The 25,314-nt window shown below is 47.8% G+C and overlaps 2 protein-coding genes across 4 annotated transcripts in view; both read left to right on the top strand.

Annotated features, from left to right (window-relative positions):
• The first annotated feature begins 7,925 nt into the window (after positions 1 to 7,925).
• Positions 7,926 to 16,444, top strand: ARPIN (actin related protein 2/3 complex inhibitor). Of its 3 annotated transcripts, none has more exons than XM_027521973.1 (6): positions 7,926 to 8,155; positions 9,437 to 9,512; positions 12,894 to 13,026; positions 14,021 to 14,227; positions 14,647 to 14,810; positions 15,645 to 16,436. In XM_027521973.1, the coding sequence occupies exons 1-6, from the start codon at positions 8,064 to 8,066 to the stop codon at positions 15,651 to 15,653; spliced, it is 681 nt and encodes a 226-aa protein (XP_027377774.1). In that variant the 5' UTR covers positions 7,926 to 8,063; the 3' UTR covers positions 15,654 to 16,436. The 3 variants fall into 3 exon arrangements, with proteins under 3 accessions (XP_027377774.1, XP_027377776.1, XP_027377775.1); XM_027521975.1 differs by lacking the exon at positions 7,926 to 8,155 and adding an exon at positions 8,323 to 8,402 and having other exon boundaries at positions 15,645 to 16,444; XM_027521974.1 differs by lacking the exons at positions 7,926 to 8,155; positions 9,437 to 9,512 and adding an exon at positions 11,224 to 11,521 and having other exon boundaries at positions 15,645 to 16,444.
• A 3,809-nt stretch (positions 16,445 to 20,253) lies between these two features.
• The window catches only part of LOC113880014 (AP-3 complex subunit sigma-2), a 41,233-nt gene continuing 36,172 nt past the window's right edge, over positions 20,254 to 25,314 (top strand). Inside the window, exons 1-2 of the mRNA XM_027521976.1 lie at positions 20,254 to 20,399; positions 24,886 to 24,977. Of these exons, the coding sequence (XP_027377777.1) occupies positions 20,331 to 20,399; positions 24,886 to 24,977 (161 nt within the window). The 5' untranslated portion in view covers positions 20,254 to 20,330. The remainder of the gene's footprint in view (positions 20,400 to 24,885; positions 24,978 to 25,314) is intronic.

The following is a 25,314-nucleotide window of genomic DNA, read 5'->3' as shown; positions in this document are numbered from 1 at the left end:
ACCTGACTGCCATACTGCTATGGGGTATCCATTTTTGTTTTTCTTTTAGCCAAACCATGTGGCATGTGGGATCTTAGTTTCCCGACCAGGGATCGAACCCATGCTCCCTGCAGTGGAACTGCCCAGGAAAGTCCCAGACATGAGAAAAGATTCCTTAGTCTCAGAATTGCCTTCAAGATGGTGGCCAGCCACACTTCCCTGAAAAGACTTTTACTTGGGAGTCTAGTTTCCTGGTGGTGCCCATGTGTCTACTCCCACAACCCCACGGGGCCTCTGAAAGGTAACGACTGGTGGCCGTGTTCTTCCTCAGTGTCCTTGAGCCTTCCTGGGCCTAGTCAGATAGTGGGTTCTCAGTCTTACATAGTAAATTCCTTCTTACATTCTCCTCTCCCTGAGCTTTGCAATCACCTTGTCAAGACTGTCAAGGAGGTTCTGGCATCTCCACCTCATCGTCATGTACAAGTTTTGTAGCCATCTTCACATACAGTTAAGACCAGCTCCAGGGCTTCCCTGGTGGCTCAGTGGTAAAGAATCCGTCTGCCAATGCAGGAGATATGAGTTCAATCTCTGGGTTGGGAAGATCCCACGTGCCAGGGAGCAACTGTGCTGTAGAGCCCACATGCCCAACTACTGAAGCGCGAGCCCATGCTGCACAACAAGAGAAGCCACCACAGTGAGAGGCCCACACGCCGCAACTAGAGAAGAGCCCCTGCTCGCCACAACTAGAGAAGAGCCCACACAGCAACCAAGTCCTGGTACAGTCAAAAACAAACAAATAAATTATTAAAAAAAAAAAAAAAAGACCAACTCCAGGCATCTTCACTATAATGTTGAAGGCCATCTCGCAGGCAAATACCAGCTGGCAATACATTCTCTCAGGACTTCCCTGGTAGCCTAGTGGTTAGGACTCCACAGTTCCAGTGCAAGGGGGCATGGATTTGGTTCCTGGGAACTAAGATCCTGCATGCTGCATGGCGCAGCCAAAAGTGCCTACGTTCTCTCCAACCCAGCCGCATATTTTACTCCCCTGGTCGATCACCTCGGATCCACTGCCACATGGCTTCCCTCTGTTCCAGATGGCCTGCGTGGACCAGGTCCTGTGATTCCTCGGGTGAGTCAGCTGAGTCTCTAGGAGGAGGGACTGTGTAAACTCCTGCTCAAGTTGTGGCGAGTCCTGATTTTCATTATGGTCCTGGAGACAGTGAGCGGTGATGGAGGCAGATCGTAAGAAAAGCAAATGACATCTTGAGAGGCATCTGCTTCCAGTGACGTCTGCACACTGTCTCCAGATTCCAGTGACAGGGGGCTGCTTCTGCTGGTCATGAACACTCCTGGGAATCTGTGGGATTAAGGTTTCTGTTCTCATCCACACAACACCCCCATCCCAGAGTCCCATGCTTTTCCGAGCGGAGCCTGGTTTTGACAGGAGATTTGTCAAAGCTACCCATTCAGTCTCCTTTGGCAGCACGGGAACCCTTACAATCAGCTGCTGAGCCTGACATTTAGCAGTTGGCCCTGAAGCTGCAGGAGATGAAAGTCTCCTTAAAAACTGCCATAAAGCTCTAGTGGCTTTTACACAATCTTAAGTTGGCTGTGAGCTACTCGAAGCCTATCATTTTCTTTTTTTTTGCAAGGTTTCTTTTTTGCAAGGCTCTTACTAAAAGCCAGCCTATTCTACATTTCTTATAATTATCATTGCCAACATACAATCAAATACTGTGTTCTCCTCTCCAGCTCAATCTCACCTTCCACTTGCACCTCACCCCCAATTAACCCCAGATGAAAACCTTAGTCATTCTGATACCACGTCATGCCAAGGGTTATTACCACCACCCACTTACCGTGATCAATATTGTCCCTACTGCAGTCAAAACAATAGGAACTCCAGTGTCACAATCCTATCCTTTTGTGGGATCTTAGTTCCCTAACCAGGAACCGAAGCCTCATTGGCAGCACGGAGCCTTAACCACGGACAACCAGGGAAGTCCCCACAGTCCTATCCTGAAAGTCTGCTTTTCAGGATCACCCTTGGGACCAACTGTCTCTGGGGGCCAGTGGCGCAGTGTGGCCTTGAGATGACGTATGGGGCATCGTTTCCGCGTGGAGTCAGTTGGAGCCCAGGTGGAGCTGGGTCACTACGGAGGGGCTAGGACAGGACAGGTCAAAGACACTGGAGGCTGAGAGGCTCGGATATGGCATTGAGAGATGTCTGCTACAAAGGCTCAGCATAGATTTTCTTTCCAAACTAGGTTTACCCCATTTGCATGTATTGATTCGATGTGATGGATAGGTTTAGTTCTCATTCTGGCATTCTGTTTGACGTTACGCTTTCCTCTCTTGAGTGCTCCCTTTGTTTTGCATCTTTTGCTCTGTGCTGGTGTGTATGTGTGTTTTCTTCAGGCTATTTTGCTGCATTGGTGGTAATTTAGCACACTATTTCTTCTGGAACCCTCAGACTTTGTCAGGGCAAGATGTGTCAGATATGCTAAAATGTGATCTGAGGCATAAAAGCCAAGAATCCACACACCCTCCGCCTCCTGCTTTGTTTTACTGTTACATATTTGTGCCCAGTGGAAATCTTGATAAATTCCATTTTTGCTTTCCACCAAAGGATGAAAAGAAATTTGGTGTGTTTATGATTACATGCACAGCTTTAGTGAGAACACTCCCGAAAGTGCTTCCATTTTGAGTAGGGTTTTTTATTGTTGTTACTGCTGCTGTTGTTTTTTTTTTTTTTCCCTTTTTTTTCCCCTGGCCACCCTGCACAACTTGTGGGAATCTTAGTTCCTCGACCAGGAACTGAATTAAACCCACCAGGCCCGAGGCAGAGAGCGCATGGAATCCTAACCACTGGACCACCAGGGAATTCCCTTGATTAGGGTAAATGAGAACCAAATCCTTTGCTTACAATTTTACCTGCCAAGTGGAAGAATTCTCTTGCAGCCGCTTTTGGCTCCTCAGTTTCACACTTTGTTCCCTCGACACTCCCCACAGTCGGAGCATGTTTTCCTGTAATGGGACCCCTTGACCTTCTCCCCTGTGTTACCCACTTTGTGCCCTACGCCAGATGCATCATGGCGCCAGAGGGTGGCAGGGCACTCCTACACCAGGACAGCTGTCAAAAACTGAATTATAGGTGGGAAGGACTACAGACCACATAAATTTATTCTACAAAAACCAAACTAGATGTATCCCATGTCAGCTTTCACTCCATTATCTGACATAAGGCAAATAAAAATTTGGGCAAAAGGAGGTAGTGTTCTTAACTGACTACACCAAAATTGCCTTCTTGCCTATGAAAATTTTACAAAAGCAGATACCCACGTGAACACCTTGTTGCTGCTGCTGCTGCTGCTAAGTTGCTTCAGTCATGTCCGATTCTGTGCGACCCCATAGACGGCAGCCCACCAGGCTCCCCCATCCTTGGGATTCTCCAGGCAAGAGCACTGGAGTGGGTTGTCATTTCCTTCTCCAATGCATGAAAGTGAAAAGCGAAAGGGAAGTCGCTCAGTCGTGTCTGACTCTTTGCGACCCCATGGACTGCAGCACACCAGGCTCCTCCGTCCATGGGATTTTCCAGGCAAGAGTGCTGGAGTGGGGTGCCATTGCCTTCTCCAGAACACCTTGTTAGGGAACTTCAAACCCTCCTTAAAAGAGACCATGGAACTGAGGAAGCTTAAACGATCTCCATGTTGTACCTTGTGTGTGCTCAGTTGTGTCTGACTGTGTTCGACCCCATGGACTGTACTACCAGGTACAGAATTATCCATGCAAAGATACTGGAGTGGGTTGCCATTTCCTCCTCCAGGGGATCTTTCCAGGGATTGAACATGAGTCTCCTGAATCAGCAGGTACATTCTTTACCACTGAGCCACCTTGGAATCTTTATGCTGTACCTCATGGTTTATAATTTAATATAGAGTCATTGATAACCCACAAATAGTTGTAAGAAAGTCCAATGAAGCTCTGCTGTTTTTTTTCCCCCATGATGATTGATGCTTTTTTAGGAAATGAATATCAGAATTAAAAAAAAATTTTTTTTCTTGTTCTTTTTGGTTCCCTGTCTTGCTGGTGCCTGGTCAGCTGACTGTGCTGATGAAGTCACAGAGCTCAATAAGCAGATTACCCTTCCTAAGAAAGGATTTCCAGCCGTGCAGTCTAATAGGACTTTCTGCAATGAGGGAAAGGTTCTTATCAGAACTGTCCTACATGGTAGTCACTGATCACATGTTGCTAGCTTTTAAGCCCTTGAAATGTGGCTAGTGAGACTGAAAAATTGAACTTTACATTTTATTTAGGTTTAATTAACTAAAAAATCCAGATGTTCAAGCTGGATTTAGAAAAGGCAGAGGAACCAGAGATCAAATTATCAACATCTGTTGGAACACAGAAAAACCAAGAGAATTCCAGAAAAACATCTACTTCTGCTTTATTGACTACGCCAAAGCCTTTGACTGTGTAGATCACAACAAACTGTGGAAAATTCTTAAAGAGATAGGAATACAAGACCACCTTATCTGCCTCTTCAGAAATCTGTATGCAGATCAAGAAGCAACAGTTAGAACTGGACATGGAACAACAGACTGGTTCCAAATTGGGAAAGGAGTGTGTCAAGGCTGTATGTTGTCACCTTGCTTATTTAACTTATATGCAGAGTACAGCATGCAAAATGCTGGACTGGATGAAGCACAAGCTGGAATCAAGATTGCTAGGAGAAATATTAATAACCTCAGATATGCAGATGATACCACTGTTATGGCAGAAAGTGAAGAGGAACTAAAGAGCCTCTTGATGAAAGTGAAAGAGGAGAGTGAAAAAGCTGGTTTAAAACTCAACATTCAAAAAACTAAGATCATGGCATCCGGCCCCATCACTTCATGGCAATAAGATTGGGAAACAATGGAAACAGTGAGAGGCTTTATTTTCTTGGACTCCAAAATCATTGCAGATGGTGACTGCAGCCATGAAATTAAAAGATGCTTACTCCTTGGAAGAAAAGCTATGACCAACCTTGACAGCATATTAAAAAGCAGAGACATTACTTTGCCAACAAAGGTTCGTCTAGTCAAGGCTATGGTTTTTCCTGTGGTCATGTATGGATGTGAGAGTTGGACTGTGAAGAAGGCTGAGCACCGAAGAATTGATGCTTTTGAACTGTGGTGTTGGAGAAGACTCTTGAGAGTCCCTTGGACTTCAAGGAGATCCAACTAGTCCATCCTAAAGGAAATCAGTCCTGAATATCCATTGGAAGGACGGATGTTGAAGCTGAAACTCCAATAATTTGGCCACCTGATGCGAAGAGCTGACTCATTTGAAAAGACCCTGATGGTGGGAAAGATTGAGAACAGGAGGAGAAGGGGACAACAGAGGATGAGATGGTTGGATGGCATCACCGATTCGATGGACATGAGTTTGAGCAGGCTCCGGGAGTTGGTGACAGTCAGGGAAGCCTGGTGTGCTGCAGTCAATGAGGTTGCAAAGAGTCAGACACGACTGAGCGACTCAACTGAACTAAAATTTAAATTTAAATAGCCACATATAGCTAATGGTTGCCATAAAAGGCAGTAAAGATTTGGAGCCATTTAAGGAAAAGATGATACAAAAAGGGGAAGGAGGTGGTGGGGGCGGTATCCTGGCCATGGGGCTGTGACCAACCTGAGAGTATTTTGGTTGGTTGGTTTTTTAAATCATTTTATTCAGGTTTGTTTGTTTGTTGCCCCTTGGTGCAGCATGTGGTATCTTAATTCCCTGATCAGGGATCAAACCTGAGTCCCTTGCATTGGAAGCACAGGGTCCTAACCACTGGACCACCAGAAGTCCCCAGGTATGGATGACATACAAAAAGCTGTACATATTTAAGGTATACACTTCATGAGTTTGGAGATAAGTACACACTCATGAAACCATCACTACAAGCTATGCTGTAAACATATTGTCATCTGCAAGTTTCCTCAAGTCTTATTATTATTTTGTAGTGTGTGTGTGTTTGTGTGTGTGTGTGTGGAAGAACACTCAACGTGAGATCTACCCTCCGTTAATGTTTAAGTATATAATACAATATTGTTAACTACAGGCACTCTGTAGTTATAGATCTCCAGGTATCATTCACCTTGTACACCTAAAACACTGTGCCCTTTGACTACTACCTGCCTGTTTCTCCCTCCCCCTTTCAGCCCCTGACAGCCTCTCCACTCGCTGCTTCTATGCATCTGATTATCTTAGATTCCTCATGTAAATGAGATCACGCACTACTTGTCTTTTTGTGCCTGGCTTCTTTCATTTCCAGGTTCATCATGTTGCTGCAAATGGCAGGCTTTCCTTCTTTTTTTCAACCCAAATAATATTCCATAGTATGCATATACCACATTTTCCTTTTCCATTCATCCACTGATGGACATTTAGATTGCTTCTACTTTTTGGCTGTTGTGAAAGAAACACGGGAGTGTGGACATTCCTTTAATGTCTTGATTTCAGTTTCCTTGTGCATGTACCCAGAAGTGAGATTGCTGGATCACTTGGTGGTTTTCTTTTTAATTTCATGAGAAACTTCCATAATGTCTTCCATAGTGGCTGTACCAATTTACATTCCCATCAATGCCATACAAGGGTTCCCTTTTCTTCATATCCTTGCTAACACTTATCTTTTGTTTTTTTGATAATAGCCATTCTAACAGGTGTGAGGTAATACCTCATTGTGGTTTTGGTTTGCATTTCTCTGATCATTAGTGATACTGAACCGCTTTTCATACATCTTTTGTCCATCTGTATGTCTTCTTTGGAGAAATATCTATTTAGTTCATTGGCCTATTTTAAAAAATCATTTCCCCCACCTTTTCTATTGAGTTATGCGAGTTCCTTACATCAGCCTGGGGAGTTTTTGTTTTTTTTGGTTTGAAAACTGATTTTATTTACCAGCAATGTGATTTTGGTTTAGTGACAAATTTTATTTTTAAAAAAAATTTTTATTGGAGTATAGTTGATTTACAATGTTGTGTTCGTTTCAAGTGTACAGCAAAGTGAATCATTTCACAAATACACATATACCCACTCTTTTTTAGATTCTTTTTCCATATAGGTCATCACAGAGTGTTGCCTAGAGTTCCCTCTGCTATACAGTAGGTCCTTGGTAGTTACCTATTTTATACACAGCAGCGCACAGCGCGCGCATGCTTAGTTGCTCAGTAGTGTCCGACACTTTGCGACCCCACACTTTGCGACCCCGTGCACTGCAGGACCCGCTAGGCTCCTCAGTCCAAGGAATTCTCCAGGCCAGAATACTGAAGTGTGTTGCCATTTCCTTCTCCAGGGGAACTTCCCAACCCAGGGATCGAATCTGCGTGTCCCGGGTTCTTTACCGGCAGGGTTCTTTACCACTGAGCCTCCAGGGAAGCCATTAAACCCGTACAACCTCTCTGATTCGGACCCCGTTTTACAGAGTAAGAAGCTCAGAGAGGTTGAGGCACTTGCCCAAGCTCACACAGCGCGGATTCCAGCCTTGGTAGGTCAGTTGATCCGACACCCAAGCCCAGGCTCCTTCGTGACAGATCCCAAGAACCCCTCCCTCGGCCACTGTGAGGCCTCACCCGGGCAAAATGGGCAGCTCGGCACTTACACCACCCAGCCGCCTCTGGGGCCGTTTCCTTTTTCCTATTCTTGCTCTCTGGAAACGCATCCTATCGGAGCTGATCCTATGGGTTCTCTGAGCCTCGATTTCCCCTTTGTGGGTGTAGGGAGTAGGGGTCTCCCACTAGTAACAAGGACGAGGGAGAGAAAAGAGGAGAGAGTGGCTCTCTCCCTCATCCCACCCCCACCTCCGGGCTAAGACCCCAGCCCGGTCCTCCCGGAAGCGCACTTCCCACCAAGCAAGGTCCTGCGGCAGGAATGGGGCTCGGCCCCTTTAAATCCCGCGCGGGAACGCCCGGGGCCGGGCCGCGCAGCCCGTGATCGGCCGTCGGGAATTGCCGGCCTCCGCGCGTCCTCCGGAAGCTTCCCCTCGCGCTGCCCCCAGCCCCGCGTGCCCACTCGGTTCGCCATCCCTCGAGGGCGCCGCGGCCGTGGGGAGGATGAGCCGCATCTATCAGGACAGCGCCCTCCGCAACAAGGCGGTGCGGAGCGCGCGGCTGCCGGGGGCCTGGGACCCTGCCGCTCACCAGCGGTAGGCTCCGCCCGCGTCTCTCCACCGCCTCCCGGCCCGGCCTCTGTCGGCTGGCGAGCATCTGCTTTGAATCCAGGCTCCCTGATTGCGCGCGGGGGTTGGGGTGGGGATGGCGCCACCGGGATGGTGTGCGGGTGGGAGGAAAGGCGGGGCTCGCCGAAGACCTCCGGGGCCTCGGGATCGTCTCTCACAGTGCTCCCCTCGGATCGCACCCCAGAGACACCGATCCGCGTGAAGCTCACGGACGGTCGGTCTCAACTCCTAAACGGGTCTCAAAAGGCGGTGCTTACTCACCTCCACCTTTGTCTTTACCCCGCCCCGGTGACTCCACGCACCGCCACTTGCCCTTGCCTTGTCTTCAGGCCTTTGCACAGCTCCAGAAGGACAGTGTCCTGCAGGGACGGGGACAGCGGGTGGGAGTTGGCCTGGAAGGGTTGGGGGAGCGCAAGGCCTGCCCGGAGGCCTGTTGGGTCGGGAGGGCCCAGCCCTGCCATTATGGACCCGGAGGTTATGAGAACGAATGGACCATTCCATTTGCAATGACAAAACCTAAAGAGTTTGAGCAAACTCCAGGAGATGGTGAAGGACAGGGAAGCCTGGCGCGCTGCAGTCCATGGGGTCGCCAAAGGTCGGACACGACTTTAACCACTGAACAACCAACCACCACCACCAAAGACTGAAGGGCTTAAGGGGGGTGGGTAGGGACAGGTAAGGTCCAGGGAGGTTTCATTTCATTCCCAGCCTTTCAGTTGCCCCCACCCCTCTTCCATTTCCATGGTTCCGAAGGCGGTAGTCCCTAGGTTCTGCTTTTATGAAAACTGGAATTGGGAAGAGAGGGTCCAGTTCCTCTCAGTGAGGGACCCTGTGACCTTGGGCTTCTCAGGAAACTTCTGAGTCTGGGTTTCTCCATTCTAAAAATGGATAAGAATGAGAACAGAAATAGGAAAGTGCTTTAAAACAGGTGAAAAGGGAAGATACTTTATAGCAGCTTAGACCTTAGAACCCCACCCCCAAATTTGGTTACCTAAAAAAGTAAAGTTCTTTATATTTTGTAAATGCTTAATAGTTTACAAAGCACCTTCGCAGTTTACAAGACACCTTCACGTAGGTAGTCGGATGTCACCCTCAAAGAAGCAAGTGAGGTGGTTGTTACTCGCATTTGGCGGATGTGAAGACTGAGGTTCTGGTTACAGTAACGCCCTGCAGGTGGGGCCATTGCACTTGTGGTTCTTTGCTGAGGACGACAGAACCAGTGAAGCCCTCATTCTCTCTCTTCCTCAGAGGAGATGGCGTCCTGCTGGAGGGAGAATTACTGGATGTATCCCGGCACAGCATCTTGGATGCCCACGGCAGGAAGGTGAGGATGTTTCCCAGGGGGCGCCCTCAGGGCACTGGCTTCAGGGTTCCCACCCACCAGGGTATCTCTCTCTGCTTGACTCTGCCAGTGCCAAGACTTGGGGTCCAGCTCTTTCCTTGTGAGGCTCACAGGGCAGGTAGAGGGTTGGCTGGGAGATTGGCAACCAAAAGGGGCCACGGATGGAAGGGATCAGTAGGGCTGTACTGGGTGGCAGACAGACCAGGGTTGGGGGTGGGGGGTGGGGACTGGGGTCTTGATGAGAAGACAGACCAGGCCCTAAACCAAGGGGTGTGTTTGGGGCCAGGACTGGGAGGGCTGAGAGCAGGATGGGGTGAGGTCAGTGGTTCAGGACTCAAGCTGGGGGTCCTGAGTGGGCTGGAAGGCCCTCTGAAGAGGTCCTGTCTCCCGATGGAATAGAACTAGAATGCGGGGAACTTCTCTGGGTAGGCAGGATGAGTGGCTCTGGGCTGAGGGCCTGGCCCCTATCCTCTGGTCTGGTGGTTCCCATTGCTTCCAGACCTTGATGAACAAGGTCAGAGCAAAGTTACCTGCCTATACGGGTGCGAGGTGAACCGTGACCTTCCCCTTTGGGGTACCAGCTGTGTGGCTGGGAAATCATGTGTACCTTGAGTTGTTTAGAGTTGAATTACTTTAGATGTACTGTTGGAGTCTGCTTTCAGAAGGAGCCCTGAAGCAACTCCATTTGCAGAATGGTGAATATCTTAGCAGGGCTTTCGCATCTTTTTTTTTGTCCACATATAGCTCGTTTTGCAGGGATCTTAGTTCCCTGACCAGGGATCAAACCCGGGTTCCCTGCAGTGGAAGTACGGAGTCCTAACCACTGTACCATCAGGGAATTCCCTTGCTCATCTTTTAATATCCCTGTGTGGCTGGGTGTTTTGGAATACTGGATTTTTATAAAGCGGGTCACCAGTGTGGACCTGGACATTCGTGTGTGCATGAGTGTGGAGCCCTGAGGTGGGAGGAGGGTTGCTGTGTTCTGGGCCTTTGTTTCCAGCTTGAATGTGAGGTCTACCTTGCTGATACCACCCGAGGCTTCAGCTCCCACGTCCATGCCCTTCTCTTCTTGTCCTCTCAGCCTCCTAGTGTCACGTCCTTTATCACCCCCTTCTCAGACGTCCATGGACACACCTGGCTGGCATTCACCATCCCCTACTAGCAAGGGTTTCTTTCCTGAGCACGAGTTCTGAAAAGCTTTTTGGAAGAAAAGCTATGACAAACATAGACAGCGTATTAAAAAGCAGAGACATCACTATGCTGAAAAGGTCCACATCATCAAAGCTATGGTTTTTCCAGTAGTCGTGTATGGATGTGAGAGTTGGATTTTTTTTTTTTTTTTTGAGAGTTGGATTTTAAAGAAGGCTGAGTGCTGAAGAATTGATGCTTTCAAATTGTGGTGCTGGAGAAGACTCTTGAGAGTTCCCTGGACTGCAAGGAGATCAAACCAGTCAATCCTAAAGGAAATCAACCCTGAATATTCACTGGAAGGACTGATGTTCAAGCTGAAGCTCCATTACTTTGGCTACCTGATGTGAAGAGCCAACTCCCTGGAAAAGACCCTACTCGCTGGAAAAGACCCTGATGCTGGGAAATACTGAGGGCAGGAGTAGAAGGGGGTGACAGGATGAGATGGTTAGTATCACCGACTCAATGGACATGAGTTTGAGCAAACTCTGGGAGATGGTGAATGACAGGGAAGCCTGGTGTGTTGCAGTCCATGGGGTTGCAAAGAGTCAGACACAATTTAGCAACTGAACAAGTTCTGAATCTGTACCCCTCCCCCCTTCCAAATAACCCCAGAGGTACTGACCGACTTATCTCCTTGATCTCTAGAACTGAGCTCAGCAAGTTCCAGAGGCCTGCGGCTACCTGGAGCCAGTTTCTCACCCACACCCCTTGTGAACCGCTTCAGCTTCCAGCTCAGCACTAGTTTCAGGCCAGGAGATGCTTTGCTTCACCCTCCCTTCCTTAGCACACGGGTCAGCAGGGTGAGCACCCCAGCCCGTAACCCCAGCCAGCCTGCCCAGCAGAGCCCAGCAGGACCTGATGTGGGGCTGGACTGCCCCGGCTGTCCTCTGCAGGCAGGGTGTTCTCCAGCCCCTCTCCAAACCTTCCTCCTCCTTGTTCCTAATGACAATCACTATATGCCCCCGACCACCAGCCTGCAAGCCTCCAGTCTCCTCCAGCCCTCCCACAAGTGGGTAATGCTTGGCCCTGCAGGTTTCCTACCTTGACCATGTCACACCTCCCCTTCCATGTCCCCACATAGGCCCTTAGGAACTCAGCCTGTCCTGATTAAACCTTGTGCCCCCTCTCCTGCCTTCTGGCTGCAACCCAGCGCCGGTCCCTGCCCTGCAGCCTGCTGGTCTCCTGAAAGACATCTGTCATAGTCTAGGTGCTGTTCAGAAACCTTTCAGGATTCCCTCTGGTCTGCCATGTAAAACCCAAACTCCAGATGCCAACTCAAGGCCTGTCTTATATCATCCCCCACGTGCTTCCGCAGCTCAGACTCCCCTGAGGCTTCCAAGGCCCCTCCGTTGTTCAGACGTCCACATGGGACCTTGACTTTTGTTTTCTGTGCCTGTCCAGGCCTTTAAAATCCTGCCTATACCCTTACTCGCACAGTTGCAGGTTTCTCCACACTATGAGGACTTGCCTTCCCTCTTTGTCCCAGGTGGTGGTTTCCTGTTCTTCAATCTCTAGTTTTTGTTTTGGATTATAGTGTTTATTTAAAATTTTCTTGATGTATAGTTGATTTACAACGTAGTCGTCTCCTGATTAGGACAGCTGGCAGACAGCATGTGTCGCACACTTCATGTTTACACTGTGGTTGCTCCTTTGTTATCTCTTGAATCCTTACAACATGCCTGAAAGTAGACCTCACGTTGTCTCCAGGCAACAGGGGAAACTGAGGCTAAGCGTCACATGCTGTAAGACCCACATTTGTTGGAAGGGGAAAGTGGCAGCCCTCACTCGGAACTCCATCTCAGTGCCCTTTCTGTGGCATCTCGGCTGCTACTACTCCTGCTTTGTGATATTTGGGGTCCTTGGGTTATGGTTTTCTATTCTTTCTGGCTCTGACCGAGTGGAAGCTGTGGGGTTGGGCTCTGAGCCTGCCCTCTCATGGATGTGTGGCCATGGTTCATCACGTGTGGCACATGCTGTACTCAACATGTGAATGAATGAATGATGATTATTGGGAGTGGGGGCCCTCTGGCCAGCTTGAATATCTTTTGGAGCCAAGGTGGGATTCTAGGGTAGAGAGTGAGGCTGGGGGGCTGCAGCCAGAGCACATGGGGAGTGTGTGCGTTGTGGGGTGAAGGGAATGAACAGCCCCTCACTCTCTCTGCTTGGCCCCAGGAGCGCTACTACGTACTGTATATCCGGCCGAGTCGCATCCATCGCCGTAAGTTCGACCCCAAGGGAAATGAAATTGAGCCCAACTTCAGCGCCACCAGGAAGGTGAACACAGGCTTCCTCATGTCCTCTTACAGTAGGTGCCCTCTGCCCTTCCTGCCCCGGGGCCGTCCTACACTGGCCTTCCTTTGCCTCCAGAGGTCTCTTAGGCGCCACAAAGTGTCTTCTCAGCATGACTGAAGTCCGTGTCTGGTCTGAGGGACATCTGGCTGGGCTCTTCCTGCTCTCCATTCACGCAGAGGGTCCCCAGTGCCCTCCCTCAGTGCTGAGGGCCTGCTGCCTTCCCAGTGCCTCCTGTCTCCTGCAGTCTGGTGGAATCATTCTCCCCACCCCCAAGCTGAGATCAGCAGATTTGGGACTTCCAGGGTGGGCAGTGAGAGGCTGTTGGAACCCTGGCTGAGCCCCTGCGCTCTGCCCAGGCCAGGATAAGCAGGCCAGTAGAGAATCTGAGGACCATCCAAGTTTGCTGCTGGTTCCAGCAGACCCCATCCCAGCCAGGGGAGACCTCTGCCTGGTCCCTGGGAAGGCAGAATTGTGTGAAGGGCTTGAATCCTGCCTCCTCCATGGACTAGCTGTGTAACCTTGGGCAAATCACTTAACCTCTCTAAGCCCTGGCTTTCTCATTTGTAAATAGAGAGTAAGAACACTGACGCCTGCTGAGGGTTTGCTGTGTGCTGGGCCTCATGCTAAGCACTTTATGTACATTAGCTCTTTCTTTTATACCTCATGTCAGTCCCATCAGGTAGGTACCGCGTTTCACCCTATTTATCAGGCACAGAGAGGTTAAGTAACTTGCCTGTGGTCACACAGCATGTAAAGCAGATGTGTACCAGGCAGCCTGGCTCCAGAGCCCTTACCCATAATCCTCTGCATGTGCTCCTTGATGAGCAGGGGCAGGATGGGAGCGCGGGTGTTTGTGAGCAGGTACAACAGTCAACCCTCAGCTGGCTTCTAAAGAGCCCTCCCAGAGTGCTTGCTGTCACACTGGTAATGACCACCTCATGCTGGTAGAAGCCCAGGGGGACAGCTGGCAGAGAGCATTTATCGCACACTTCACGTTTACACTGCAGAGGTGGAAGCCAAGGGTGACTCGGACAGACTGACGCCTGAGGCGCTGAAGGGGCTGGTGAATAAGCCGGAGCTGCTTGCGCTGACAGAGAGCCTCACCCCCGCTGAGACTGTGGCCTTCTGGATGCCTGAGTCAGAGATGGAAGCCATGGAGCTCGAGCTCGGGGCTGGGGTACGGCTGAAAACTCGAGGCGACGGCCCCTTCCTGGGTGAGCAGTGCAGCCCTCGCTGTGGCCTGATGCCCCTGTATGGCCTGTGGGGGGGCTCCTGGCTTCCTGTCTCAGGGCCCCTCACCCCTCCTGCTTAGGGCTCACGGAGCAGGTCAGGTCTGGCCTCCCTGCAGACATGACCCCTTGAGATTGATTTCTCAGTTCCCTGGACAAGTGGCCTGGAGGCAACAGCCTGGACGTTCTGGATCCTGGGGTGCTGCTCAATCCTCTGGTTCCTGTGGGTGCCCTCTCTTATCTGGGGCCCCCTCCAGGGGCTCCCTGAGCACACTCAGGCCTAGAGGACCCCAGCAGAAGGGCCGGGCTCCACCAGGTTTCCACCACATGTAGAGAGGCCAGACAGTGTGAGGGAATTCTGAGGGAAAGGAAGGGAGTCTGAGGGAATTGTGAACTTCTTTCAGATTCATTAGCCAAACTCGAGGCTGGAACAGTGACCAAGTGTAATTTCGCTGGCGATGGGAAGACGGGAGCATCCTGGACAGACAACATCATGGCCCAGAAGTCTTCGGAGGGGGCTGCAAGCGAGACCCGCGAGCAGGGGGATGGCGCGGCGGACGAGGAGTGGGTAGGTCCAGGGTGTGGGCCTGGCGCTGGTGTGGTTTCTCTCCTGGCGGGAGTTTTGTATGGACTGGTTGCAGTTGGGTGGTAGCAGAAAGAGACAGCAACTTAACTTTACTCCCAGCTTTGGTGGACTTCCTGAGTGTGAGTCTGATGAAAAGTCCCTCAAGACATGAAGGGACCTTTCTTCCTGGTGGGCCTGAACTGTGCCAATCAACACGAGAGCCCCACAGATTTATAAGAGCAAAGGACAGGACAAAGGGAGCGTAGAGGGGAACCAAGGAGACTTAATGCCAGGAAGGCTCCAGACATTTCCACTTCACGTGAATACATTAGCCGTGTTGAGCCGCTGAATGAACATTTCCACCCACTCTGTTCTGGGCTTCCTGCCCAGAGTGGCTGGAAAATGGCTGACTTGGACCTTAATAGCTTTTTTGGCTCAAAGGTCAGCCCCCTAGTTGATCCTCAACCGATTCACAGTTGATTTGGTTTTTTGAGCTGCATTTCACCCGAAGATTTGAATTGGTGTCAAAAGACTCCCAAATTGAACATTTAAAACCAAGTCTCAAAAAAACGGGCTGTCTATCTAGCTGATGAAGTGAAGACATTAGCCAGAGAAAACGGGCAGATAGAGGAAATGGATTGTCTTTTGTCTTAATAAAGCGAGTCTTTGACTATAAAACAATGGGAATTGCCAGGCTGGCTCCCTGGGCCAACGCTAATGAGATGAGGCCAAGGCAGGCAACTGAGGGCCCGACCGGTACCACTGGAGCGAACCCTTGTTTGATGACAATAGAAGACGTTTATGAAATACACTCTGTTTATCTCTCTTTACCTCTAGGACGACTGAGGTCAGGGAGAGATGGGGTACCTCCCGGACCCACCGGCACCACTGAGCATTTCTTCCATCAACTTTCACTCTGGAGCTCAAGGGAGCAGGTCCACCAAGCCTTACTTGATTCTTCCTTATGGCCGCCATGGAATATAGTCTTCAAACAAGCTCTGCTAAAATCAAATCTAAGACCCCGATGTTAGCCGTGGGGCGCCAGGCTGTGGCTCGTGGAGGGTCACTCCCTGGCTGTGAGTCTAGCCTTCCCCAGATTTTCATGGTAGCCCTTGCCCTGAGCAGCAGGCTTGTTTGTGAAGGCAGGCAGGGGGGTGAGTCCCCCTAGGGCAGTCAGAAGATCTGGAGTTGCTGCAGAATTGGGGGGAATCCCTCATCTGTACGCAGAGTGGCTCCAAGGAGAAGTTACTGGGGCCTCCTCCTTCTGTCCTTCTATTTCCTGTTTTCCTCCTGCAGCTGCCCTCCTCCCCAGTACTCTGTGTTGGGGGCCTCTGCCCTCTTGCTCAAGCCTGCTCTTCCCTCGTGCCCTTCTCAGCCCCCAGAACTGCCAGTTCTTTTTCTTCCTCTGGTTCTCTGCTACATTGGGGGTTCCTGTCTCCTGACCTCCCTTGGCTGTTTTCCTGGGGATGCTCTTTTTACCGAGGCTGAGCTCGTTCATAGGCACGGCCAGCTCATCTCCTTCTCACTGACTCCCTCTGCCAGGCCGCAGAACACATTTTGGATAACACCTTTCTTTCTTGTTTTGTACCTTGAGAATTTTTTATGAATGAGTAAAATTTCAGGAAAGGATTCCTCTATACTGACTATTTTATTATTAGGTATAAACTGAGCTGCTGCTGCTAAGTCGTTTCAGTCATGTCCGACTTTATGCGACCCCATAGATGGCAGCCCACCAGGCTCCCCAGTCCTTGGGATTCTCCAGGCAAGAACACTAGAGTGGGTTTCCATGTCCTTCTCCAATGCTTGAAAGTGAAGTCGCTCAGTCGTGTCCGACTCTTAGTGACCCCATGGACTGCAGCCCACCAGGCTTCTCCATCCATGAGATTTTCCAGGCAAGAGTACTGGAGTGGGGTGCCATTGCCTTCTCTGATAAACTGAGCAACCTCCCTATAAGAAGACAGCCATATCTTTTTTTTTTTTTGGCCACACCACGCAGCATGTGGGATCTTAGTGCCCCCACCAGGGATCGAACCCACGTCCTCTGCATTGGGAGCTCAGAGTTTTAACCACTGGACCATCAGGGGAAGTCCCAAAAGCCCTATGCTTTTGATCATGAACATTATCTTGCAGGGTAATGTGCCCATATCCACATCAATGAAGAGAACAGGTGTTGAAATCTACATATCCTAAGAATGGGTAGGGACTTAGAATGTAGATCCTGCTTGCCTCAGGGAAAGGGGGGTGGTGGTAAACTAACGAAGTCCCCTAATGGGTCAAACACAACACTAGATGCTTTCCGTGATGATAATTATAGTCACTGACTGCGGAGGGCCTCTTGGTTCTAGTACTTGTGCCAAGCATTTGCAGTGTTTTACTTGTTACAACCATCCCAAGAGGCACAGGTGATTATTATCTCCATTTTTTTTTTTTTCAGATGGTTTTCATGGTTGAGATCCCAGCATGTATTATCATGGTTCAAACTGTCATTTGCCTTCCCGTATATTTGAGCCTGGGCTCAACAGTATGGCTGTGAGGCTTGGGATTAACACTTCATTTAGACTGACCGAAGTTACAGGTGGCTGGAGCGCTCATGAGTCTCTTCTGTTCTTGCTGCCCTTGTCTCGGTTCACATCTTTTTCTCTCACTGCGGCTACTCTAGAAGCCGCTTCCCTAGTGTCCTGTGCCTGAATGGGGCTCGCTCACCATTGAGCATGCTGGGACCTCAAGCACGTGGTGGCCAGGGAGGGCTTAAACAGGAGGAGGACTGGGTACACTGACTTGGGGAGAGGCACCCAGGGAGGGCATCCTGCTGCCCAAAGGGTAGGGTAAGCTCCTGTGGGCAGGCCACCATCCTAAATAAGCAGGCACAGTGTGTCAATCGGGAAGCCGGGGGCAACAGCTAGGTTCCGGGATCTCAGCAGGTTGGGGAGGGGCTCCTGGAGGAAAAGGCTATCATGGCTGGCGCTCAGAGAGTGATGGGAGTGGAACTGCGTTGGAGGTGAGGCTGGAGGTCAGGCATGGCATCTTCAGCATGTTAAGTGTTGATGTTTTGGGACATTATCCTTAATATCTTGGAAGCCAGTGATCCCAGGGAGAGTAATATGATCTTATTTGTATATTTCAAAGATTGCTTGACTGCAGAGAAACTGAAGGCAATGAGCCCAATAGGAGACTGCTGCTGTGGTGGGGGTGAGAGCCTAGAGTGATCTGGTCTATAGCAGCGGCAGAGGAGATGGAAAAATATTCAGGCAGGCAGGTGGAAAGGGACTTTCCAGCAAGAGAATAGGACCTACAAAGCCATGGAGATAGGGGAGTGGCCTGACCTTGGATATACAATTTCTGTACATGGTTACTGCAATATTATACCAACACATAAAATTTGATAATCCTTTTTCAACTGATGTTATATAACCATTGTCTATATTGCCACATAGTCTTCATACATTGTTTTTAAGATTGATTAACCTTAATGAAGATGCCCTGGAGGAGGTCATGGCTACCCACTCCAGTATTCTTGCCTGGAGAATCTTATGGACAGAGGAGCCTGGACAGGACTGAAGCAACTAAGCAGCAGCAGCAGCCTTAATAGTTCTGTCATTTTCCAAAATTTGGGTAATTAATTGATCTCTATTTGGAGCTATGTCAAAAACAATTTTAAGTTACATAGTTCTCTCACCTGCCTGCCCCTCCCCCTTGACTATATTTTGGGGGTAATTTCCTTAGGGATGGATTCCCAGGAGACAGATTACTGGAAATCTAGGGATTCTTTGTAAAGATCTTGTCATATTGCCAGATTGCTTTACTAAATTATCTCACCGGCAAGGCAGAAAAGGACTTATTTTCATGCTACTCTTGCCAGATTTGGATGTGATAATATTTTAAAAATGGATATTGATAAGGTGAAAATAATATTTTAACTTTAAAGTTAATACTTTAATTTTAATTAGCCTTTTCCCCCATTAATAGTGAGCTTAAATATTTTTTTCATCTTTGTTTCCTAGATGTATATCCTTGTTTGTTATTCAGTACCTTTGCCTATTTATTACTGAGGGCGAAGGTCTTTTGGGTTGGTCAGTTATATTTTAAATATAACCATTTTCCATATTTTAAAAACTTTTCCATTAAAAAATTGATTTACAGACATAAAAATTTTATATATTAGTAGCTATGCTGTTGCTAAGTCATGTTTGATTCTTTTTGACCTCATGGACTGTAGCCCGCCAGGCTCCTCTGTCCATGGAATTTCCCAGGCAAGAATACTGGAGTGGATTGCCATCTTTTCCCCCAGGGCATCTTCCCCACCCAGGGATCAAACCTGCCTCTCCTGCTTGGCAGGTGGATTCTTAACCACTGAGCCACCACGCAAGCCCTTTTGTGTATATACTTCTAGTCTTTTACAAAGTACAGTGTCCCTGTACATACTTCGTGTAATCTTTCCACTCACAGCTATGCCATGAACATTTCCCTAGACATAAACCTTTCACAACATGATTTTTTATAACTTTAATATTTCTCGTATGCACGTGGATCAATGCATTTAACCAATTTCTCATTTTGGAATAATGAGTTGTTGCTTCCCATTTCCCCCGAAATAAGACTACTGAGATGCACGTTCCTGAGGGTAAATCTTTTCACACATCCACAGTCGTTTTATTATACATTCTAAACTGCAAATGCTGGGTCTAATGTTCAATATATTTTAAAGGCTTTTTTATACGTATTGTCAACAGTCCTTTGGGCAGGTAATTCCCATTTGCAGCTCTATCTGCAATATAAGGACGTGCTCCACTCACCCCCACTAAGGTATTAAAAGAAAGTACAAACCCTACCAATGTGGAGTCGCAGGTACCTTTTAAAAGGAATTGCATTAAAGATCCCTTAATTCCACCATTCGTTATCTACCATGGAGAGACAGCCCTTTTGCACGAGGAGGACTTTTGCACGAGGAGGCACATATGTAATTCACTACAGCACTGCTTGTAATACCAAAAAGTAAAGATGTTCCCTAATGTTCGGAACGCTCTGCAGTGTCAAGCGAAAAGCATGACCGTGTGTGTTGACGCAGACCCAGATAAAAAGAGGCGCCCGCGCGTCTTCAACCGCGCTTCAAAAGAGCGCGGCTGCTTTTGCGGTTTCTGCTTCTCCATCCCATCCTTTTCCGACTGGCTCGGCTTTGCGCAGGGCCGGGATTCTGCGGCAAGCAGTCGTTCTAGACAAAGGGCAGAGAGCCGCGTTCGCGCCCTGGCCAGACCCTGAGTGGGCAACCGACGCCGGCCAAGGTGACGGCCCTCCCCAAATTCGGTGTTCGCAGGAGCCTTTCCCCGCCAGCCAGCCTCCCATCCTAAAGAGCCTTCCTCCAAGGCTTGCCGGGAAGCCGGACTCTTCGTGGTCAGGTCCCTGGGCGCCGGGACATGTTTCCGGGGACCACTCTCAGCAGCGCACCAGCCGGAAGAGTCCTTGTTGTGGCGGAAGGAGAGGCTCCTCTGGAAGCAGCCGGTGGTGAAAGGAGCGTGGCGGGCAAAGATGATTCAGGCGATTCTGGTTTTCAATAACCACGGGAAGCCGCGGCTGGTCCGCTTCTACCAGCGTTTCGTGAGTGCGCAGCTTCGTCACGTCCTTTCAGGGCGCCTGCGCCCCCTTCCCTTTTTTGGGGCCGTACGGCGCTCGCGGGCAGCGGCCGCTGACCTCGGGGTCCAGCAACATGAGTGACCCCAGACTCAGCCTTCCGCGGACGGCAAGTCCCGGAAGGACTCTTCCAGTCTCAGGCCTTGGGTCCCACGCCCCGCTTCACCGGCTCTTCCCTCCCTCTTCCTGGACCCCGACATTTCTGTGCTATTCTGTGACACTTCTCCTAGAGTCTCGGGGCACTTTAAATGATGGTGGGGATGTGCCTCCTTGACAGCTTGAACCAAGTCTTATTAATCTTGTTGGTCGCTAAACGGAGTTTCCTGAGGAGGAAGAAATATGCAGCCTTTTAATGGTTTTGCTTTAGCCAGAGGATTTGAAAAATGCTTTCTTGGAATTATTTTACTTCAGTGTAGGCTAGGAGTGCCCAGGGACTAGACAGCCTTCATTCTGTAGAATTGAAGAAAGTTTCAAAGTGGGAAATATTGAGAAATTATAAATGCTGCCGCGTGGGGGCTCAGTGAGTGAGAATGCGAGTTCTCACTCACGAATTTTCCAAAGACGTTCCTCTGAAAAAATAAGCATCATCATTTGCCTCCTGCACCCCGACGTTTTATTTCTTCGTGGCTAGGTTTCAAAATGTTACGTATATAATTGGTGGACTGAGAAAACCATAAAGGGGAAAGTGTCAGAAAACTTACATTCAGGCTTCAGCAACACCTTCTTTTTTAAACCCTTGTGTCAAGTTAACAAATCTCTTTCAGACTTTATTTCCTCTTGTTAAATAGAATGAATAGAAATGAGAGAAATTTTTTAGGGGGGGTACCTTTTAAATAGACTTGTATAGCTTGGTTACATTTTATTAAATCATACCGATTTATATTAACATTCAGTAACTATTCAGTTTGCATTTGTGTGTCAGTTTTTCTCAGGTTTTTAAAAGTGTTATTGTGATATGTTACATACCTACAGTTCACCTTTTAAAAATATACAGTGGAATGGTTTTTACTACTTTAAAAGTTATGCAACCATCACCACAATTTTAGAATATTTTCATTATCCCCAAAAGGAATCCCTACCCATTAGCAATTACTCTGTATTTCCTCAATTCCCCTAGTCTTAGGCAACCAATATCTATTTTCTCTCTCTCTAAATTTGCCTGTTCTGGACTTTTACGTAAAATGGGATCATACAATATGTGGTCTTTTATTACTGACTTCTTTCTTTTAGTATAATGTTTTCAAGGTTCATCCATGTTGTAGTGTTACCAGTTCTTTATTCCTTTATATTGCCAAGTTACATTCCATAGATAGGTTTCCCAGGTGTTGCTAGTGATAAAGAACCTGCGTGCCGATGCAGGGGACATAAGAGACCTAGGTTCAATGGCTGGGTGGGGAAGATTCCCTGGAGGAGGAAATGGCAACCCACTCCAGTATTCTTGCCTGGAGAATCCCATGGACAGAGGAGCCTGGTGGGCTACTGTCCACAGGGTTGTAATGAGACGCTAGTAAAGTGACTTGGCACATATCCCATTGAGTGGATCTATCACATTTTGATTATCCATTCATTAGATGCTATTTCTACCTCTGGCTCTTGTGAATAATGCTGCTACAAACATTCATGTACAAGCTTTTTGTGTGAGTGTGTATTTACATTTCTCTTGGGTATGTATCTCGGAGTAGAATTGCTGAGTCACGTAGTGACTTTGTAGTTGTCATTTGGATGAACTGCCAAACTGCTTTCTAAAGTGGCTATGCCATTTTACATTCCTATCAACAATATATAAGCAATACAGCTTGGGACTTCCCTGATGGTCCAGAGGTTGAGAATCCACCTTCCAATGGAGGGGACTCCTTGATTGGGGATCTAAGATCCCATGTGCCCTGGGGCAACTAAGCCCATGCCGCAGCTACTGAGCCTGTGGGCTTCCCTGGTGGCTCAGACGGTAAAGCGTCTGTTACAGTGCGGGAGACCTGGGTTCCATCCCTGGGTTGGGAAGATCCGCTGGAGAAGGAAATGGCAATCCACTCCCGTACTCTTGCCTGGAAAATCCCATGGACAGAGGAGCCTGGTAGGCTACAGACCATGCGGTCGCAAAGAGTCGGACACGACTGAGCAACTTCACTTTCCTTTTCTTTTGTGTGCTGCAACTAAGACTCAACGCAGCCAAAAATAAATATTTTTTAAATTCTAATTTTTCTACCTCTCTGTCAACATTTTCTATTATCTTTTTGATTAAAGACATTTTAGTAAGTATTAAGTGGATTCTCCTTGTGGTTTTGTTTTTTTTCTAATGACTGATTTTTTTCCTGCCCTTACTGACATTTGTATATCTTTGAAGAGCGTAGGATTTTTAAGAACTAAATTAGCTCCTTAGTGAAAATAACCTTGGAAACTGCAAAGTACTAAAAGATATGAGGGATTATGAAAATCACTGAGAGATGTAAGCAGTTGGTAATTTGCTATTTTGTTGAATTAGAAATTAGGTAGCCTCAGCATTTCATACTGCTTACCCACTGACTACCATCACTTCCCGGTAGAGTCAGATAAAAGGCTTTAGTTTTCAAGATTTCTTTCAGTTTAAAAATGCTGGTGCTTAGCATGTTTTGTATTTCTGGGTACCCAGAGTTAAGCCTTTACAGCATCCTGGCATCTTTGAACTTTGTGAGTTCTTTAAAATGGGAACCAGAAAATAGTGATTGATTTACTTAAACTTACAGTGTCCAGTTATTAGCAAGTTTTATTATTCATCCATTCATTAAATGTGGAGAGCCACTGTGTACCTGTGTAAGTCAAAGTTTTGAAACATAATTGCTCCACAATGATGTTTTTCCTCTTTTTTCTTCTGTTTGTTTTAAATAACCACTTCTAGCCTAAATTCAGTGCTATGGAGGGAAAGGGGTTAATGTTACTTGAGTTTATTTTCTAACTCTGAGGGTGAGTCCAGTCTGACAGTTTTCTTAAGCTTTGCTACTCAAAATGGTTCTCAGATCAGCAGCGTTCTTATTACCTGGAAACTTGTTAGAACTTCAGTCTCAGGACCTACCCCAGACCTACAAAATTAGCCTGCATTTTAACAGTATTTCCAGGTGAATCATTATTCAAACTCACTGGGTGGTTGTTGCTTTTTTTTGGCTGAGACACCTCGCTTGAGATATCTTAGTTTCCCTGCCAGAGACTGAACCTGTGTCCTTGGCAGTGAAAACGCAGAGTCCTAACCATTGGACCACTGGGAAAATCCCATTATACATTGAGATTTGAGAGCACTGGTTTATAGCTTTTAATTACTTTTGTCTTTTTTTTTTTTTTTGACCAAGAGACACATGGGATCTTAGTTCCCTAACAAGGGATTTGAATCCACACCCCTAGCAGTGGAAGTGCAGAGTCTTAACCACAAGACTGCCAGGGAAGTCCCTGTTTTTGTTTTAATAACTGATTTCTCCCTCTCCATATCCTTTTTTTTTAAACATACTTAATATGAACCTCATATGTATAAATAGAAATCAAACGTGGGTCATCAAGAGATCCCATCACATTTGAGCTTTCTGGTGTGTAGTAAGTGAATAGTAAGTGAAAAAAGGTATTTATAGATCTGCAATTGTTCAAGATTCAAATCTCTCAATAGAATATTTTCTGCTTTCTCAGTAGTACTTTGTTGGTCACACAGCATCTTATGTATAATGTCTGTATTACCGGTATTCAGTTCAGTTCAGTTGCTCAGTTTCCAACTCTTTGCAACCCCATGGACTGCAGCACGCCAGCCTTCCCTGTCCATCACCAGCTCCCAGAGCTTGCTCAAATTCATGTCCATCAAGTCGGTGATGCCATCCAACCATCTCATCCTCTCTCGTCCCTTTCTCCTGCCTTCAGTCTTTCCCAGCATCAGGGTCTTTTCCAGTGAGTCAGTTCTTCGCATCAGGTGGCCAAAGTATTGGAGTTTCAGCTTCAGCATCAGTCCTTCCAATGAATATTCAGGACTGATTTCCTTTAGGATTGACTGATTTGATCTCCTTGCGGTCCGAGGGACTCTCATGCAGGTTTTTAAAACATGTACATGACTACATCTTGACTTCCTTACAGTCGTAGATCTATTGACATTTGTTATTTGTCCTGGCATAGATGTTTTCTAGGGTAATATAAAATATTTCAGGACTGTGCCTTCTAGGTATTTTTTAACCTTGTATGAGAATTCTTTGACGCTGTATGAGAAATATCAGCTCACCTAGCAGGACAGTAATGGTTAGGGACTAGATATCTAGGTTAATATACCTTATTTTATTTCCTGTAACAGAGCCTTTTCCATTTGCTATAGATTCTCCTTTTATTTTTACCTCCACTCATCATTTCTGTCTTTTCAGGAAACTGGTACCAAATGTTCAGATCATTCCTGTTTGGAAGGGGTATAGTTTTTCAGGCTTTCCCACTGACTCACTTTATTTCTTTTATTCCATAGCCAGAAGAAATTCAGCAGCAGATTGTTCGAGAGACCTTTCATCTAGTTCTCAAGCGGGATGACAACATCTGTAACTTCTTGGAGGGTGGAAGGTAAATCATCAGTTTTCTCCGCATATATCCACTTTCGGGTGGCCTTCATCATGCCATTATTGCTTCTTCACGCAGTGCTTAAGTGTCGGGCAAGTATCTGATGCAGTTGAGCTGAGCTGAGCATAGTCTGCTCAGGGAGAGACTCAGCTCTGTTTGGGAAGCTATTAAATGATTGTGCTTCAGATATTTAAATGTTTGGTTCCTGGGAGAATGCTGCTGCTAAGTCACTTCAGTCATGTCCAACTCTGTGCGACCCCATAGATGGTGGCCCACCAGGCTCCCCCATCCCTGGGATTCTCCAGGCAAGAATACTGGAGTGGGTTGCCATTTCCTTCTC

Source organism: Bos indicus x Bos taurus, chromosome 21 (assembly GCF_003369695.1).
Source record: "Bos indicus x Bos taurus breed Angus x Brahman F1 hybrid chromosome 21, Bos_hybrid_MaternalHap_v2.0, whole genome shotgun sequence".
Lineage (NCBI taxonomy): Eukaryota > Metazoa > Chordata > Mammalia > Artiodactyla > Bovidae > Bos > Bos indicus x Bos taurus.
Note: the sequence above shows the minus strand (reverse complement) of the source record. Positions and strands in the feature narration are given on the sequence as shown.